The 20,353-nt window shown below is 29.5% G+C and overlaps 1 protein-coding gene across 2 annotated transcripts; it reads left to right on the top strand.

The window, feature by feature from the left end:
* Positions 1-2,703: 2,703 nt before the first annotated feature.
* On the top strand, positions 2,704-14,065 carry LOC111292115 (uncharacterized). Of its 2 annotated transcripts, XM_022884339.2 has the most exons (7): positions 2,704-3,288; positions 3,973-4,120; positions 4,607-4,798; positions 9,203-9,331; positions 11,846-12,015; positions 12,870-13,000; positions 13,684-14,065. In XM_022884339.2, the coding sequence occupies exons 1-7, from the start codon at positions 3,078-3,080 to the stop codon at positions 13,762-13,764; spliced, it is 1,062 nt and encodes a 353-aa protein (XP_022740074.2). In that variant the 5' UTR covers positions 2,704-3,077; the 3' UTR covers positions 13,765-14,065. The 2 variants fall into 2 exon arrangements, with proteins under 2 accessions (XP_022740074.2, XP_022740075.2); XM_022884340.2 differs by lacking the exon at positions 9,203-9,331 and having other exon boundaries at positions 2,741-3,288.
* The last annotated feature ends 6,288 nt before the right edge of the window (positions 14,066-20,353 follow it).

The following is a 20,353-nucleotide window of genomic DNA, read 5'->3' as shown; positions in this document are numbered from 1 at the left end:
GGTGTGTTGGAATACCTAATTTATAAAAGAATTGAAAAACTAGTCGTTAGGGATGGTTTGGAGTTGAAAAAAAAAATAAAGCTTAAAAAGCTAGCAGTTAGAGCTTTTCTAGGCATAGGACCCGATCAACCCCTTCTTGTAGGGGATTGATCCCTTTCGATGTTTTTCAAATCTATTTTGTTTTTGTAAGAAAAATCAATCAATCCATTACAATAGGGGATTGATCTTGTAACTTAGAGGATCAATCTGGTCAAGTTAGGGAGTTGTTTCATATTTTGTACTCTACTTACTAATTTGATCATATCTTGAGTTATACAATTCCAAATAAAAAAATGTTTGAAGATTTAGAAACTAGACTTAAAAGGCTTTCTATTCATATAAAATCATTCACCTAATTCATTATATATGAATTATAATGAATTTTCAAATCTACCCCTTGTGTAGTTTTTAGATAACTACAAAATGTTTAGTAAAAATTCAAAATCTCTTCTTAGAAAATTTGGATTTGATTTTATTTGATCCATTAGAAAGTAGACTCAAAGATTTTTCCAACCATACAAAATTCAAATATTAAAACTTTGTAAATTAATACAAAAAAAACAAAACAAGTTCAATATTGAAAAACTTTGTTATTGTAAGACAACTTTCTTAAGTTAATCTATTTCTCAAAGCCAATTTTATCAAAATTGTATTGAGTCCCAAATGAATAAGTTCACTTTAAAAATAATAATTGGACTTTCATTTAAACCCAAATAAATAATGTTTAAAGATATTTTTTGATTTGAGGTATAAGAAAACATAAAGAAATGTTTATTTAAACTTTGAAAATCATATTATTTATTTAGTACCAAAATAATAAAACTTAAGAACATGTACTAAATAAATCGTTTTGAAAATTTTGATTAAGTTTATTTAGTTTAATATTTTGTCATTTCAAAATAAGGTCAATTCAAGGCTAACAATTCATCTTTTAGGACCAACTCTCCCAAAAGTAATTACTGTTAGAAAGACACATACCTTAGCCTTATAGTGCATTCAGCACACACAAGCACCCATGGTGTTCGAGCACATGGAGTTGATGGACGCGATCAACCTTCGATCTACTAACAATCTTTCCTCAATAACACCACTAGGACTCGAACTCATGACCTTGGCTCTGATACCACTTTTAAGATCTCAGGCACTACCAATTCTTTTAAAAGCAATTACTATTAGAAATGTGCATAACTTAGCCTTATAGTGCATTCAATACATATCAGCGCCCACGGTGTTCGAGCACATAAAGTTGATAAACACAGTTAACCTCCAATCTGCCAATATGAGGTATCCGTACCGAATCCATATAATATTAATAACATTTGAATCTATTTAAATATCTACTTAATTTTAATATCTCTATTCAAATTCAAATATATTTAAATAAGTATTATCCGTTTAAATATCTGAATTTGTTAAAATATTCATTTATTTAAATTTTTTGTCAAAATATAAAAATATAAGAATTTAATTTAAAATTCAATTTCACTCTTAATTAATAACAAATAAAAATTATTTGTTAACGTTTAACATCTTCCAAAAGTATAAAATTGTATATATTTTACATTTGTAAATAGGTAACAAATTTGGATACGTATTCAAATATCTATTACTATTTATTAAAATTTAAATGGATTCGAATATTAGATATTTAGGAAATACTATCTATATTACAGATAATAAATCACTTATCCGAATCATTTAATTATCTATTTATAATTATTTGAATTTGACATAAACTAATCCAATAATAACAAATATCTATTTATATACTATTCATTGTCATCTCTAATTTAAACTTTAAAAATAACTAATTGCCTTGGAGAGATGGCATCCAAATGGATGTCCAATGGACTTTTGGTCATGTTGGTGTATAGGATGATTGATAGAACAGTATAATAATTATTTTATATTATGTTTGATTTGTATCTAATTGAAAGGGATATGATTACAATGAAGATTATCATTCTCTTGGTATAAGACAATTCAATCCTCTCAAAGTGGAGAAGATTATTTTTAATCCATATGATTAAACTTATATTTTTTATTATACTCTTAAAAATTATATTAATAATTTAAATTATATAAATTTTTAGAGAGAATAATTTTAACGAATAAATAAATTATTATAATTAATCCTTATACATATCAAATATAAAATAATATGATATTATTTAATATAATATTATTCATGATATCATTTTATCTTATCATATTATAATTTTCTATACCAAATAAGACATTTAGGTGCTAAATAATGCTAAATAAGGTATTAGGAATTAGGACTTAGTACCCATTTAATCTTTTTCTTAGGTTTGATTACTTTATTGGGTACATTTATTTAAAAGATATTGGTGGTAGGAATTTTTTAATTTTAGTAATAATTTTAAAATTAATACATGTTAATTAAATAAATATATTTAAAAAGACAACTAATTTATTTAATTATTAATAAATTGATAATATATAACAATATAAAGAGAAATTATTAATTGTATTGACAGTGAAATTTTTAAATTTTATAAATAAAATTAACATGTAATATATGCACATTAAAATATATTAAAAATAAAAATTAATTAAAAATTTATCAATTTTTTAATTCCAAAATTAACAATTTTCAATTTATCAAATAATTTCATTAATATGAATAAAAAAAATGTTTGTGAAACAGGACAAAACCAAAGCGGCCAGTGGCAAGGCGATGGAAGGCTTCATTTCTGTTGACTCAAAAATCTTGAATTCAAAGGCATCCAATGATCGAATCATCAAACTATTTAGCGTTTGGCGCATTAGCCGTCCGAATGGAGTCGGACATTTCCTAAGGATTTTTAAAATCCTGGGCATCCCCACCCCAACCCCCATTCCATTACTTTATTACTAGTAAATTGAACAAAATCATCACTCTTTCAAACCAAAAGGAAATCAGTCTTAGCTTGATTTGGCTTATTAACTACTGCCCGACTCCCCCTCTCTCTGTTCTTTTTTTGTTTGAATCTTTTACCAGTAAAACTCATCAAAAAAAGTTTTTTTTTTTTGCAATGAAGAGATATAGGAATGGAGAAATCTGGGACTTTGAGCACGAGGCGGCGGTGGCGACGAACAGGCAAGTGATTTTAGGATTGGACGGTGGAACCACTTCCACTGTCTGCATTTGTATGCCACTTATGCCTTTCTCCGACGCCCTCCCTCACCCTCTTCCTGTTCTCGCCCGTGCCATCGCAGGCTGCTCCAATCATAACAGCGTTGGCGGTAAATTTCTCTCCCTCACTTTTTTTTTTGTTTTGTTTTTTTAGCGTATGGTTTTAGTTCTTATTTGTTTTTGTCTCAGAATTTTATAAATAACTAGCATTTTTTAGGGTTCAAATTCATTAGTTTTAGAAGGATTCCACCACATTTAGACACCAAAGAAAATGTGACAGGCCTCGTTTTTGTTTTAGTTGTTGCTTTTGCTACTTGCTTTCAACTCTTGGAAGTGAAAAACCAAAAGCGTTCATGGATTGAAAAGCAAAGAGTAACATTTTTGAATAATTAAAACATTCAAGATTAAAATTTTGTGAAAAACAAAATGCATGGTTTTGCTTTTATGTGAAACACATGTTTGAATATTTGTGAATGTTTACTATCTCTTCATTCTCAATGAAATGTGATTTTGTGTTTGCTATTTGGCCTATGCTTTCTTTAGCAACTTTTGAAGAAGCAAAAAGCAAAAGCAACAACTAGATAGATAAAGCCCGAATTGGCAAGCCCCTCTTTTGTAATATTTGATTTTAATTACAATTACATGTATTGTCCATGGTATATAGGATAAGACACAAACGGCACTCCACTGTCTTATTTTTGTTGTCTTTTCCTTTATTTTTCTTTTAGCCATAAATTAACCCATACCGTTTGTTCATGCCAATGTTGTGGTTTTCAATTTTCTGTATTTTGCAGAAACTGCTGCCAGAGAAACATTGGAGCAAGTTATGGCAGATGTGCTTTCAAAATCTGGTTATAATCGATCTGCAGTTCGAGCTGTTTGTTTAGCAGTATCTGGTGTTAACCATCCTACAGACCAGCAAAGAATATTAACCTGGATTGGGTTTGCTTTCTTTTTATACATCCTGCAGTTTGAATATAGCAGAAGATTTGGGACTGGCATCTTATTTGAAGCTCAACATAATTGCAAAGATTCTAGAATTAATGTGAAAACTGTTATCGCTAACTTGGAACTTATAAACTAAAACTGTCTTTACATTCTGGGAGAAACAGTATGGATTTTAAATGAATTGGAGATTCTGATGTCTCTAGTAACTGATAGAAGTTCAGGAAAATCCATGTGATTCACGTTTCACATGTTATATCTGAGATGTTTTGTTAAAAAAAGGGCCCCTGCTTATTGAGTTATGAGTACATTAGAGGCATGTGAATTTTGGCAAATGCATTGACTGTATCAATGTTCTCCTGAAATATTCAAATTTTGTTATGATAATTCATATAATCTATTTTGCTTCTCTTTTTACCTGAAGTTTGTTCTACATATGAACATGTAGTCATTTATTAGTCTACCTTTTGTTGACTTGTATAGAGACATATTTCCCAGCCATGTAAAGCTCTATGTACGAAATGATGCTGTGGCAGCTTTGGCTAGTGGGACAATGGGTAAGCTCCATGGTTGTGTACTAATTGCTGGTACAGGAACCATTGCATATGGATTCACAGAAGATGGCAGAGAAGCTCGAGCAGCTGGTGCAGGACCTGTCCTAGGTGATTGGGGAAGGTACATGATTTTGACTTTATTTTTATTTTTAGCCTCCTTTTTATTATTTATTTTTTTCTCTAATATTCAATTTCTGACATTTGGGTTTCTACCATATAGGACTGTTAGACTTTTATTTTAATGATGTTTAGTTGACACAATGCTTAATGGTTAAGGTCCTTTTGGGAACTTAAAATTTGGAGTGAAATTTGGAGCTCAAAGTTTTAGGCCTAAAATTTTTTGTTTGATTACATTTAGGATTTTGAATACAAATTTTCAAACAAGTTCAAGTTCATTATTTATATCATTAGATGGCTTGCAATTTGGGTTCGAATTGAAATTGACACATTATCTTTATTGAAATCAACTTTGCTATTCTAAACCTTTTAGCAAAAGAAAATCTATTCTATCAAAACGATTCTGTGCTTTCATTTCCTAAAAAATTTGAAAAGCATTTTCTCTTCCAATAAGTGAATCAATTTTTTTAAAAGAACCAAATGCTACTAACCAAAAACAAACTTGGCTCATCAAAGCCCACACTACATCAAACACTAAAAAGATTCCCTATACAATACTCTGTACAGACTTTATTCTTATACCCAAATTTTCAACGTGATTTTTGTTAGGGTGTTGACAACCAACTTAGCCTCTATTCAAGACTTGACAATTGTAGTCCAATTTTCTTGAGTTTTCATATAGATTCTGCTGTTCTACTGCTCCGAAAGGCTTAAAACAGCTGCTACAATTACAGCTCTCGTAACACTACTAATTGCACTATTCCTGAAAATGGTACCATTCAATCATGTTCTTCTTTCCTATGAAGAGGCTTCCATTTGTCAAGAATTCTCTGAGATCTGAGTACTTGCATTCAAAGAATAAATGAGGTGTTGCCCCAGCAACTTGTAGTGTTGTTGGACCCATCTTTTCTTTTGGCTTGATCCTTTGATTGCAGCCATTGGAGAATCAAAAGGTAGAGGATTAAGATTTGTTTTGTAATATTGTGCCTGTTCCACACTGCTTTATACCAAGCTACAGCCCCACCATTATTCGTTGTAGCCAACCAATTGCTATGGGAACTCAAATTGCCTGTGCTCCTAGGACTTTAAACTAGTTTATTAGACTGATGGGAAGCAACATCCACATGCCAAATGCATTCCCTCAAGCTTGCTGCATTGCACAAGTCGTAGCTATTGGCAATAACCATTTGCCATTCCTCCACAAATCAGCAAAATCTTTTTGATATACCAAGATCATCTATCTCATCTTCTCTCAAGTGATTCACAAGTGAACTCCAACATGGATTATCCTATCAAAAAGAAGTATTTTCCCATGATAAATAACATGTTTGATAAGAGGCCTTGCCTTGTTTGTCTCTTTTAAGATTTTCCTCCAAGCCTAGGTAGCATATTTAGGAGGTTTAAGTCTCTAGTGTTTCTGCTTTTAATCTTCATTAAGTGGCTCCATTTCATCATAAGGACTATGACTTAAGTAAAAATGACAAAATACTAGTACTTTGAGTTGATGAAGGGAATCAAACAAAAGGTTGATTTAATTTAGTGTAATATTTTTTTTTTCATTATTTGTGGATAAATCAGGCTGTAGTGAAGAAAGAGAAGCTTCTTTTTGATTCCCTAGAATGAATGAGAAGATAAGAAAAATCAGAATATTTCACTCAATTAAGTTCAAAGTTTTTCGTCTCTTAAGATTTAAGTGGAGCTTTCGTTTGTCTGTTGAGAAAGTGTATATACCACTAGTAAGAAACCAAACCATCACGTAATCTGAAACTGTAGCAAAAACTGAACCACCTGAAACTTAACTAATCCAACTTGAACCATTTAAAAATCAAGCAGCCCAAACTTGATGTAACCATTAGCCAGCCAACCTGAAACCCCCCAACAACTTCAACTCAAAATGACTTGAAAACCCTACCTAAATCAAAACCAAACGTAGCTGCCATTTCTAACATAGCAGAACTGGCAAAAAGTTGACTTAAATCTAAACGACCTGGCTAAATCTACCTTAAATACATTCTGGGCAGACTCATAAAGTTAACAGTCCAAACCTGATCGACCCAAAAGCTGAATCAACTTCAAAAACATGTCTAGAATTGCTATTTCATATCAAATATTTCTTTTATCAACATTGAACCAAATGGCATGTCTAGAATTTCTCTTGAAAATAACCTCCTAATCATAAAATAACCTCCTAATCATAAATTGAACCAACTTCAAACACATGTCAAGAATTGCTATTTGAAAGTAAGTATTTCTTTTATCATCATTGAACCAAATGATGATAATTGATTCTACTTCACTTTCCTTATTTTTCAAACAATGCTAACTAACTTATGTTATTTTCCAGCATTTTTCTTGGGAAAAAAAGAACAATGATGGAGAATGATTAGATGCTTTCTGAGTTTTTGCTTCTTTGGACGGGAACTTTGAGTTCAAGACAGATCTCTTGATTGCAAGAAAGAAGTTTAACCTTTAAAGAAATCTAGTAGAAACTTTTTTTTACTCTTTTAACGGCAGCCAAACAGAAATCCAGAAATTGATGGTAGCAGAGGAATAAGAGAGAAGAGATAAGAGAGACAAGAGAGAATATCGAGAGAGTAACCAAATAGAGAGAGAAGGAATATTTGATTTAATTCATCAATTGTGTGTATTGAAGCTTGTTATTTCTTGAATTGAAAGGCTTAGGTTGGTTACCGTAAGGGGTATGGATAGTGTTTCACTGTTTGTGAGGTGTTTGGTGATAGATTGAGTATGGCATTACTAAGAATTTGTAGTGACCCTGATGCATGCTGAAAGCTTCCTTGTGAATATGAGTATCCTTCATTCTGATCTGGTGATAACCAGACCTCACATCTGATTTAGAATACCAACATGCTCCAGCTAATTCATCCAAGAGTTGGCCTAACATTCTAGGCTGGATCTGCCAACCAAATGGACATGCGACATCTTTTAGTAACGTGGGTAACTGAGAGAAGTGTGGTAATTTTATGATTATATTTATTCACATAGTTTGAACTTTGAAGTGCTGTGCGATCATAGTTTGAACTTTGAAGTTTTGTACAATCATTTTGCTACAAATTAGAAGCAGAGTACTCATCCTTAAAATTAATGCATCTTATCTACCAAAAGAATTATATCATATTCTTGCATGGTATTCCAGGAAACATAAATAAAAGAAAAGAAAAACAAGCTACCTCTATCCTAAATAAACATAAAAATCAAGAACTTAGTATTAATATTTAGTCTAGTGTAATTAAGGTCTCAAATCAGTGCAATATCAAAATGATTCCATTAAGTGGCGGATCCAGGATTTTTTTTCGGGGAGGTGTCCACTTACAATATATATATATTTATATGCTGATAGATTTACTAATTTTATCAACGGAAGGGTGTCTAGGGAAAATTTTTGGGGTTGTCCAGGGAAAAATTTTCATTCAAAATTTTCTTATTTTCCAATACACCACCACTCTACATGTGGATCCACCAGTGATTCTAGTATTCTTGGATGTTTCATGCTTTAATTTCTTAATCTTGGCTCTTTTTTTTTTGGATAACTGAATTCTTGGCTCTGAATTCTACATTTGTGAATTTCTACATACTGATGGCTGCAATTATGACAGTATACTAGCTATGCTTTCAATTGGATCATTAAATTTGTTTAGAATAACAAACTGAATTGTTTGGGTGATTTGTGACAACAACAAAGTTTACCTGGAAATGTATCTTGAAGTATATACTGCCCAGAACTCCTTTATGGTCTGTAACTTTTCTTTCTTCTTTCCATAAGCTTACGTCCCTTTATTTAGGTTTGGTGGCATCATTCTTTACACGGGAGGAGCTGTACTCTTACAAGGCTTCAATTGGCATTATAATTTTTTACTTGAACTTGGATATCATTTTTAAAGCTGTCTGGGATCTGGTGCGCACTCTTTTTTATTTTTTGCCCATCTACGACAGACTTCAAGGATTCTATAGGGAGCATAGTATCTCCTTTATAGTCTACCATATCCCTGTGTAGCTATCAGTTCTTTGAGATGTCAATAAAGTTGGAACCAAGTGTAGAAATGGAAAAGATAGCATGGGTGAATCAAGTGCTTACGGGTATAGAATGGTGCAAATAAGTGTGTAAAGACATAAAGAAGCAAATTGCTAGCTTAATAGAACTTAACTGAGAAAGTTTAATTTGACACTTGTTTAAAACAGCCTCTTTCAGTCTTCTTTCTTTTAATAATTTTTACAATCCTGCTAGCTTTAAGGATGATGAGCTTCATTAACTAAGTGCACTTTTACTGCTCCTACTTATTAACCCTTCATGGATGATAGCCACTAGTTGTTTTTCTCCTCTATTTGCCTCCTGATATGACATGTTATTAGTGTAGTTTTCTTGATGTGCCCATTTATTTTTATGCAGTGGATATGGAATAGCTGCACAGGCACTAACTGCTGTAATTAGGGCTCATGATAGTCGTGGCGCACACACGATGCTTCAATCTACTATTTTGCAAACACTTGGTCTTTCTTCTGCAGATGAACTAATTGGGTATTTATTTATCTAATTATTCTATTGAGATATCTTTATTGCTATTCCTTTTAAAAGACAAGTTAAGTCGTTGATCAATTAAAATATGGCTGAAAATATTTATGATTAAATATGGCTGAAAAATTTTTGACATTTTTGAAAAATTAGAGATTTTTTATTGTTTGGATGACAATGCAAAATATTTATGTTGTTTTGTTGCTTTTTGAAAAATTTACTCAATTTTCAAATAGTAATTTGATATAACTATTGAAATATTTATTATTAAAATTTTAATTCTTAATATGAAATATTAAAAATAGAAATATTTATTATTAAAATATTAAAAATATTTGTACTATTACAAGAGTAATATTTTTAAATTGAAAACATTTATGATTAAATTATAAAAAGTAATATTTAAAATAGTAATAAAAAAACATTTGTCATTAAAATATTAAAAGTAATATACATTTTAAATTTAAAAATATTAGGAAATGATTAAAAATACTCCTATTAAAAATTATTGTTAAAATAATAATAAGGTTATATCAAATATTCATTACTAAAATTATAAAATATTATGAATTATATTAATATTTATTATTAAAATATTAAAAATTTTTATGTTTAATAATAATCAAAATAAATATATTTAAAATTAAAATATTAAGACTTTTTATATTAATATTTTAATATTTTAAAATATTTTTTGAATTAAAATAAAATAATAATAATTTTTTTTAGTATAATAATATTTTGAGTCAGGTAAACTTATGTTTGAACCTAACAAAACATGTCCAAGGTCAACTTGAGTCAAACTAAGCTCATGAGTTTGGCGAGTAGCCTTACTCATGGATAGCTTGTTTTAAAAAACTATCTTATTATTTTTTGTTGACCAGTGAGTCATTTTTTGTTTGTCAAACAATTTTTTGTCAAACATTATAAAATTTTTTTACATTTTTTAGAAGTGAATTTTTGCGAAAAACAGAACGAACCTTATATTAATAAATTTTCATATATGGACCTTTGTTATGTATGGCTTAATGGTTTAATATACGGCTAATAATTGCCTCCTAGAATTTTTTTGCAATTTGTGATGTCAATGAAAGGATATGAATGAATCAAAAAATTAGCCCACTGTAACTCATATTCATTTGGAAAATTGCACTATTCATTTGTGTCCTTTTAAGGTAAGTTTATAGTTTATCAGTAACCTTTCTATTTTAACATTATACTCATGGCATAAGTGTGTCAATATCATCCTTTTATTGGTCAAACATTAAGAAGTAAAAAAAAAAGACAATGTTAGCAAGATGAGTCATGCTGTATAGCAAATGTGTGGCTGGAAAAAATAAGGTAAATTGCACTTATTATCGATGACCTTTCTATAGAATTTCATTTTGATGTACTGCTTTTTACTTTAAATTTAACCTCTTAAAAATGGTTCAATGTGATTAATATGTTGTAGTGCCATTAAAAATGGACATAAGTTGTCATGTAAATGTCTAAATAAACATTGATGAAGCGGCCATATTATTAATCATTTTCTCTTTTTTTTTTTTCATTTGCTCTTTGTTCTTATTTCTTGTGTCTTTCTCGCATGTCTGCATCTTTTTTTACTGTATCAGAAACCCAAACCGCAAACCCCTCTCCACATTTCCTTATCTTCACACATATGTTCCCAACTAGTCTTGCTACTGGCACCACTGCAGTCCTTGATTTTCTGTTGTTTTTTCCTTTTTTTTCCTACTTTCTGTTTTCATCAAATTCATTTTTCTCTCTTGCTTTCTCCAAGCTCGAATTGGCTTTTTACTAAATCTCAAAAATTCCTTCCAGAACTTTATAAGCTCATATATTTATGTCATTATAGACTAGTTACCGACTTTATAGGAATATATGTCAATAATCTGGATTTACTTTTTCTTTTAACCATTGTTCTTTAGATTACATGCCACAAGTGTAATCCTAAGTGTTTCTTCTGTAGCAACTTCCATACAATTTCTGATGCAATCAGTCAGATGAATGACATTTAACCACTTATAAGTGGTTAAGATTTTTATGTTACCATTAGAAACTGATGGATGAAATCAAACTGCAAAAAGTTATGGATGACGAGTGTAATTTACCTCATATTTTTCTATCCTGGTTTGCCAATGGCATGCCACTTGCTGCTTATGGGGCCATTTTTCTCAACTTTTTAATGGCTAAGATAGGTCATGAGGTGCTGCATTTCACTTAAAAGATCATGGATGGAATGGAACTAACTTTAAAAGGTCACACAAGATTAATGTGATTTATCCTATTTAATTTTTGTGTAAGGACCTTTGTTATTATTCCCTCTCGACTAAATTATCGTGTAGGAAATTTATTTTCTGTTCTCTCACAACTTCTGAATCTTTAGAGGAATGGTTAGGTAGTGTCACTAAGTTTGTAACATCAACTAAGGTATACGTTATAGATTGATATAATTATAATTTCATGGTTTAGCTATTAATAAAATGTTGAATTTCATTTGTTGTTCTCTTATTGGTTTAGGTGGACCTATGCAGATCCATCCTGGGCTCGAATTGCAGCACTTGTTCCAGTTGTTGTCTCTTGTGCAGAGGCTGGTGATGAAGTTGCGAATAAGATCTTGAAAGAGGCGGTTCAAGAGTTGGCTTTAAGTGTGAAAGCTGTTGTTCAGAGACTTGGCTTGTGTGGTGAAGGTAGGGTGTATTCAGCTAAATCTGAAATAGAGGAGTGTTATTTTTGTTTGGTTGAATTATTCCTATATTTAGGAACAAAACATTCTTTGTAGTGTCAGATAGTGCAGTATTGACGAAATTTATATAAAGATATTTCATTCTTCTAGAAAATCTGAATATATGGAGAACGTAGAATTATTTGCTATACCTTTCAGACATAATAAAGTTAGATTCGAATTTGTAGGCCTGGATGAGATATCATGCAGTTATTATGAAACATAATGAAGGGTCTTTTCTATCCCCTCAACAAAAATGATTGGTCTTTAAATAGATTATCATTTAGTTCATTATAAGGGCCATTGTCCAGGGCGCATCTTGGGTTTGCAAGTGCTGGAGTGCAATTTGGACTCTTAAGAGGCTGCATTTATTAGTATCTGCTTTATTTGAATCATAACCTTGTAATGACCCTTTCCGTTATTGTTAGGTCACAATCTTTTGCATGCTCTTTTCAGCACTGCTAAGCATTTTCTTAATTTCCATGGGCCATTCATATAGTTGTCCAATCTTAATATATTTTGCTCACTTCATGTTATCCCAAGTCATAAGAAGTAATTTTCTAAATTTTTTATTTACTATATCTGTAAATTGAATTGATTGTTTGAATAAGTGTTATAGAAAAATTTGCGGTCATATTCTTATTGTTACAACTTACTAGTATCATGATCATCAGTAGCTATTGTGTTCTTGCAAAACAGCGGATTATGTACTTTTGAAACAATGATGTATAACTTGGAAGTCTGTCCTTTGATAGCTCTGCCACAGGTTGATTGGAATATGCCAGCTAAATTTCCATTTCTATGCATCTACCCTTGCAGATGGAAAAAATTCTTTTCCTCTTGTTATGGTTGGCGGTGTTCTTGAAGCGAACCAGAGGTGGGACATAGGAAGAGAAGTCATGGACTCTATCTCCAAGGACTACCCTGGGGCCCTTCCTATTAGGCCTAAGGTAAGAATATTTTAGTGTGGTCCAAGTGGCCCCGGTACAATTATCATCCACATTTTTATGTATGAAGTGCAGTCATCTTTTTTTTTTTTTTTTGCCCACTTTACTTACAAAATATCCCATGTTCTTGCTACGAGCATTAGCAGAGTGTAAATAAAAAGGAGATGCAAAATGCCGAAACTGTTGTTTAGGAATAAGTATCAGAATTAATATCTGAACTCCAAAACATACAAGAAGATGGGATAAATGAAAGGCAAAATGCTCCTGCCCAAGTGGGTCTGTTGGCTGGCCTACACCATCAGACTACTACTTTTGTCTGATAACTAATTGTCGTGACAAGTATGGTCTAATTTGTCATGCCTTGAGATTGTTTTGGGTAGGGGCATGGTTTAAGCTGTTCTGCCTGCATATAACTTTTCATCCTACACACACGTATTACACACTTTTACTCTGCCAATTGAATATATCCCAAGACATTTATTCTCCCTTTGACTCATTGCTCTATTCAAATTAACCCTTGAAACATATCTCTATGGTCTAATGTGTTTAGAAGAATGTCCCTTAATAATGCGTAGGTGACAGACTGACATGTTGCCATCACTAGCACGCTTTATTCAAATGCTAAATATGTTGTTTTACCTATATCACAACTTACTTTTTTGGCTGTTTTATTGTATGATTTTCAGGTGGAGCCTGCGATTGGAGCAGCTTTGCTAGCTTGGAATGAATTCATGAAAGAATGTGTTCAAGACGCGTACAGAAGATGATCAGTCATGATTCAAAATTCAATTGTACAGCACAAGAATAAAGTAAAAGGGAAACAAGTAGCATGAAATGAAAACTATATGGCATTAAACATATTCTTTTGGTATAGTATTAGGCATTGTATGAGTCCAGTATTGGTAAGTTGATGTCGTACAGTAGATTTCATTGTCGATTCCAGAATTCTGATAGCTACTTGTGTAACAGCTATTCCCTGTCACGGTATAAACAATATAAATAGAAATTACGGAAGAGCAGTGCATTCCTGTATTGCAATGGCTAATATGAAGATAATGATTTATTTCATAGGTATTTCTTTTAAGAGTTAATATGTAAATTGGTTCTTGATTTATATCATTTTTCATGATTTGGTATCTATAAAAAAAAAAAATTCACGATTTGGTATCTTAAATTTGCTTCTGTTAAGCTTTTTTTTACCATTAACGCATGGTGTTAGGTTTAATGATGAGGCAGATATTAGCCAATGAAAATGCATTTTGCATTATGCATCATGCATCATGATATCATTCATTGATTTGTCACATTAGAATTGAGGTTTGAGGCAAATGACATAACCGAATGAAAGTTGGGTATCAAATCGGGATATTAAATTGTGGAAAGTGTTATAGTTCAAAGGCTAAGTAACATATTAACCCTTCATTTAAGGGGCAGGAGTGGAGATGTTCTTAGAGGGGTCTTTTATTAGCAAAACAAGAGAAAATAACCAAAAATGGAATTTCAATTGGATGCAATGCAACTGCTATTTGTCAGTCTCATCTCTAATTATTGCCTTAAACCTCATTTGGGAAGGAAGTCAGTGTGGCAACGCCCTCACCGGCAAAGGCAGTGCCTTCACCCCTTGCTCACTGGTACTTTTGGTTGACTTTCCATGCTGATACTATCCCCAGCATCAATTCACTTCTTATTAAGGTGTAAACAAGTTCAATTATTATTTAATTTGACCGCATCATACATCAAGTCAAATTGAAAATTTATGTTACTTTAGTAATAAGATAATTTTTTATTTTTGTTTTGGCTAAAATTAAATTTTGAATTTTGATTTATATAATAATATATTAATTTAATTCGATTAAATTATACCTCTGAATTCATATAAGAGTTTAAAGTACTTAGAATAATAAATTAAGTTGAATTCTTTTATTGTTGGCCAATACACATTCTGATTGTTGAGGTGATCAATTTATGGTTGGTTCAGATTTTGAAACATAGTTAAAAAACTAGCAACATGATTGATGCATGGGCTTTTGAACAAAAGACCACGCTACTTGCTCTGAGAAAGTGTAGACATTGTAAATGGCATAGCAGGTAATTTTTATTAACTTCAAGGGCTAAAATGTTTATCTCTTTTCAAATCGGGAGCTTTTATCAGCACGACTCTTTTTGTTCAATACACTCAATTTTTTTTTTATCGCAAAAATATCCTATATGAAATATCTTAATTAATCTTTGATAAATTATATTTTAATTTTTCCTACTTAGTCGTATTTATGTTTTCGGATAAATATATTAAGAAACATGTAAGATTTATCATATATATATATATATATTCGATAACATATAATATTTATTGGATATATATATTTGAAAATGTATGAAACTTGCCGCATATGTATATTTGAAATTATAAAATGAATTTCAAATATGTATATATAAAATATACATAAAATAAAAATTTTTTAAATAAAATTGCAAAACCAATATATTTTTATAAATATAACCCAAATTTTAGGATAATTTGCCTTATAAATAATTCAATTAGCATACCAAACATGAAATTTTGCTAAATATATAACGAATATCGGTTCAACATAAAACTATAAATGTATTATTAAAAAATTATGAGTGTATGAGTATAAGGATATAATTATAAAGCCTTAATTTTTGGATCTTTTTATTCGTAAACATACACGTTCGGATTAAACCGGAAGAAAAACAGCAGGCTGTTTTATAGATGCTGGAGGTGGAGGGCTTTCGGATGGTGCTGTTATAGATGTTGGAGGTAAGCGAGGCTTCAAACCATGTTGGAGGTGGGAAGCGAACGAGTGGTGGTGGTGGTGTAGATAGAGGTGGTGAAAGGCGAAGGACCTGTGATGGACTGACGCTGTAGAAGTTTTTGAAGCTTTTCGGATATAAAAATCCGGAAGCTATTAAAGGTTCAAAAAATGAAAATCCGAAATTTTTTAAAAAAATTTGTGATATAAAAATTCAAAAATATTTAAAAATTTTTAGATTTACATATTTAAAAACTTCTAAAAGTTTCCAAAATTGAATATTAGAAAATAAAAAAAAAATTTTCTCGAAAACTTGCAAAGGCATACAGAACTGTATTTTCTGTAAATCATGATTTTATAAAAAAAAAAAAAAACACAGATTACAAATCATAAAACCTATTCAATCATTAAAAAAAGTAAATTTTAAATTTCACCTCTAATAATTAAAACTATTATGAAACTCTTAAACAGATCACTGAACTTTAATTTGAACCAAAAAAGTCAGTCAAATTTGATAAATGTATCAAACTCAATCACTCTAGTAGATTTCATCCAACATTTGGATGAAAAAATGACATAGTTACCATATTAGCAATCATGTAAGAGGTAATGCAAGCTTTTTTTTTAACAATTTGCCACATAAGCTTTTCTTCTTTTCTCTCAAACCCTAATTTTTTTTAGTTGTTCTCAATTGTGCCACATGGTCTCTTCCTCTTCACAGCCCCAAAGAAAAAACTAGTTTCTCATCCTTTCACAACACCACACTCCCACTTAGCCACTTTCTTTTTCTTTTCACTTCCTCTCCTTATCGTCACACTCTCCACATCCATTTTCTTCTTCTTTTGCAAAATTGGATCTTTCAAAAAGCCATCATTAATAGTAATAATAATGGCAATGGCAATCCACTAGTAGTTTTGTTTTTTTTTTTTTTTTGTTTTTTTTATAGTGTTTGGATTGAAAGCAATTTTGATTTTTATTTTCTTGGATTATGAAAAAATCCAAAAGCCTCATGTAATTGTGCTTCTGGCAATCTTTATTTTCATTTTTTGGTTTTCTCTTCTTTTAATGCCTTTTTTTTTTTGTTTTTGTTATTTTTGAGAAAGAAAGAGGAGATTTAGTTTTGATATTTTATTTGTTGTTAACTCCAAAATCAACCTTTGATTCATTACTCAAATCAATCTATTGTCCACTTATACAAATAAATCTTTATTTGCAAAATATGTAGGGAAGAGGTGGATATTTGCTTGCTAAGCTAAAGACTATGCTATGGTTTTATTATGGTTTTGTGGTTATTTTATTTTTATAAAATTGTTTATTTTTTAATTATTGTAGTGGTTGTAGGAGGTTTTCTCATATGAGATGCTACTGTTGTTTTTTAGTGATGATAGGTGATAGTGGTTGTAGGAGGCTTAAGTCTTCAAGGTTGCCATGGTTTAAGTATGGCTCGATTTAAGATTTTGGTTTTTAGTGATGGTTATGTTAGGTTGTCTTAAGTGTTAGAGATGCTAGCAGTGGTGTTTTTGATATGAGAATTAACAGTGAGCTGAGCTTGGAGAAAACTGAGAGTAACAGTGTCAAAAATTGACATGGTTGCTTATGTGGTGACCATGTCATTTTTTCAATCTAAATATTGGATGAAATCTATTAGGATGACTACATTGGATATATTTATCAAATTTGAGTGATTTGTTTGGTATAAATAAAAGTTTAGTGACCCATTTGGGAGTTAAGTGATAGTTTAGTGACCAAAGGTGAAATTTACCCTCATTAAAAACATTATAAGTAGGTCAAATTGTGTGATCTGTTGTTGTATTTTGGTCAAATAGTAGAATTAATCTTTCTATCTTAATGTGCTCAAATTAAATTTCTTTACATCAACTAATTGTTGAATTTAATCAAATTATTAATGATTCAAACTTTTTTCATTAAAATTGATGACATGACATTTAAATTTTTTGATGTGATATTTTTGTTTACGTGATTACTGACTTTGTTAATGTGTCAAAGTTTTTTATGATGACGTGGTATAAAATGATAATTTGACAAAAAAATTTTACCATGTCAACATTTTTTCCATGTTAACTTTTTTCAAATTTTATGGCCAGTTTTTGTACTTTCATCAAAATGTTGAATTAGTGCCTTTATCTTAATGTATTTAAATTGGTTCTCTATATATTAATTAATTGTAGAATTTATGGTTTGACATAAGCACAAATAAAAAAAAAAACAAAAAATCCCTTTTAGTACAAATAGGTTAGGTCGTAACCAGATCAGCATATAAGTCAATGCATGAGTTGCATTAAACCCACTTTCCAAAACAATGTTGTTTCAATATGTTATAAAAACAAACAAATAGTGTTTGGTTTTAGAAAACAGAGCCATTTTCTGTTTTCATTTTCCAAAAAAATTAAAAATATAAGTGAAAACATGTTTGGTAATTGAAAATAAAAATAAGTTTTTAGAAAACAAAAATGAAGATGGGTTGAAATACAAAAAAAAAAAAAAAATATTTTTAATTGTGAAAACAATGGATATATATTACTTCTTTTTATTATGTTTTGTAAGTTGCCATATTTAAACACTTTTTAATGTCATTAATTAACAAATATATATTATATTTATAATTAAATGACATTAATATTAATATTATTGATATTTTATTTATTTCTTTACTTTTACATTTTAGAAAATAATTTTATTTTCGTTTACCAAATATATTTTTTAAAAACAAAAAATAAAAATAAAAACTATTTTCTAAAAAATAAAAATAAAAAATAAAAACAAAAATATTTTCTTAAAGCAAACGGAGTCTAATTTTTTTTTCTCATATTTTTTTCCCCAATTTCTGTCTTCTTTCTTTTTACAAGTCCTATAAAAAAAAATTTGATGGGATTTCCAAAATTTAACAATTGGAAAATTCAACGACTATTAAAAATTTTATCTAAAAAATCCATAAACCATCGATATATAGAAATTGGTATTAACACCACAGTATTTTCTTGTTGATTACTTTTATTGTTGATCGTATATCAGGGTTTGCTGGGTTTGTTGAATGTGGGTTTCTTAATCTAGTTTCGGTATTTCTCTCATTTTTAAAAAATTTCTTTTTGTTGTTTATCTTTTTCTAATTTTTATATTTTATATTTTTTTAGATTTTAAAAATATGGAAAATAAAAATTAAAAAAGAAAAGAAATAAATAAAAAGAAGGATAAAGAAAATAAAATGAATAATCCAGTTTATGTAGGATTTAAAATTCAATTTTAGATTAAAACCTAATTTACCAAATTAAAATCCAATTAATAATTTAAATGTCAAAAAAATTTTATCTAAATGTGGAAAAAAAACCATGATTAAGGTCAAAATTTATCTTATAGACCCTATTACAACCTAACTCATTTGTACTGAAAATGATTTTGTGCTTACCTTAGATCATACCCTAAATTTAATAATTAATTAATATATAGGGATCCAATTTAATATATTAAGGTAGAGAGACAAATTCCACATTTTGATGAAAGTATAAGACAGACAGTACAATTTGAAAAAAGTTGACCTAAAAAAAATGCTCATGTGATAAAAAATTTGCCACATCATTATAAAAAATTTGACATGTCAATAGAGTCAACAATCATATAAATAAAAAATGTCACACTAGAAAAGTCAAATGCTACATTACCAATTTTAACGAAAAAAATTTAAACAGTTAATAATTTGACTAAATTTGACAATTAACTAATATATGGGATCCAATTTAAACATATTAAGATAGAATGATTAATTCTATCATTTGACCAAAATAAGGGTATAGGTAACAACATTGGACCTTATAAATAAATTACCTTTATATTAGAATGGATGAGTTGAGATTTTTTGATTTTATTTGAAAATTGACAATTTCAAACTTTGATTTGAGTGAGAATCAAGAGGAGAACAAAAATGTTGAAGGAAAAGGAATTAAGGATTTGGCTTGTAAATGAGGATGAAGATAGTAAACATATTATAAATTTATGAGTTTGGAATGTAAAGAGTAGAAATAAATTTAAGGAATTTGAATTTGAGATATTATTAATAATGGAATAATGGAGTGAATAAAGTAAAAATTAGGGTACAAATAAAAGATTCTACTCAGCCTCTTCCTTCTTGGACCATAAAACATATAGTAGAAATGAAATTATGAAGCTATTGGGAGCAATGAATGATGTCTAACAAAAACATGAAAAAAATAATGATAAAACTCCTGATAATAAAGTTAAAATGCGATGAATTAATCTTGCGATAATGTGACAAATGATTCTTAAATTATAATAAAATATTTAATATGATATTTAAATTAATTTTTTTTTAATATACTATTTAAATTATAAATTTATTAATTAATATTATATTTAGATAATCATTTATTCATCACATATTATTATTTGAAGCTAATTACGCTAGAAGTGAATATCCTATTAATTAATAGATTTATAATTTAAATATTATATTAAAAATTTTAAAATTTAAATATTAAATTAATATTTTACTATAGTTTAATAAGTATTTATGATATTATATAATTAATTTTCAATGTAATGGTGGGGT

Source organism: Durio zibethinus, chromosome 10 (assembly GCF_047325235.1).
Source record: "Durio zibethinus cultivar Kanyao isolate XHJ-2024 chromosome 10, ASM4732523v1, whole genome shotgun sequence".
NCBI lineage: Eukaryota > Viridiplantae > Streptophyta > Magnoliopsida > Malvales > Malvaceae > Durio > Durio zibethinus.
This window is presented reverse-complemented; position numbering and strand designations above follow the sequence as displayed.

Coding starts and splice junctions, on each gene's coding strand:
- LOC111292115 (XM_022884339.2), top strand. CDS start 3,078: ATGAAGAGATATAGGAATGGAGAAATCTGGGACTTTGAGCACGAGGCG. Junction 3,289..3,972: donor CAATCATAACAGCGTTGGCG/GTAAATTTCTCT, acceptor TGTATTTTGCAG/AAACTGCTGCCAGAGAAACA. Junction 4,121..4,606: donor AGAATATTAACCTGGATTGG/GTTTGCTTTCTT, acceptor TGACTTGTATAG/AGACATATTTCCCAGCCATG.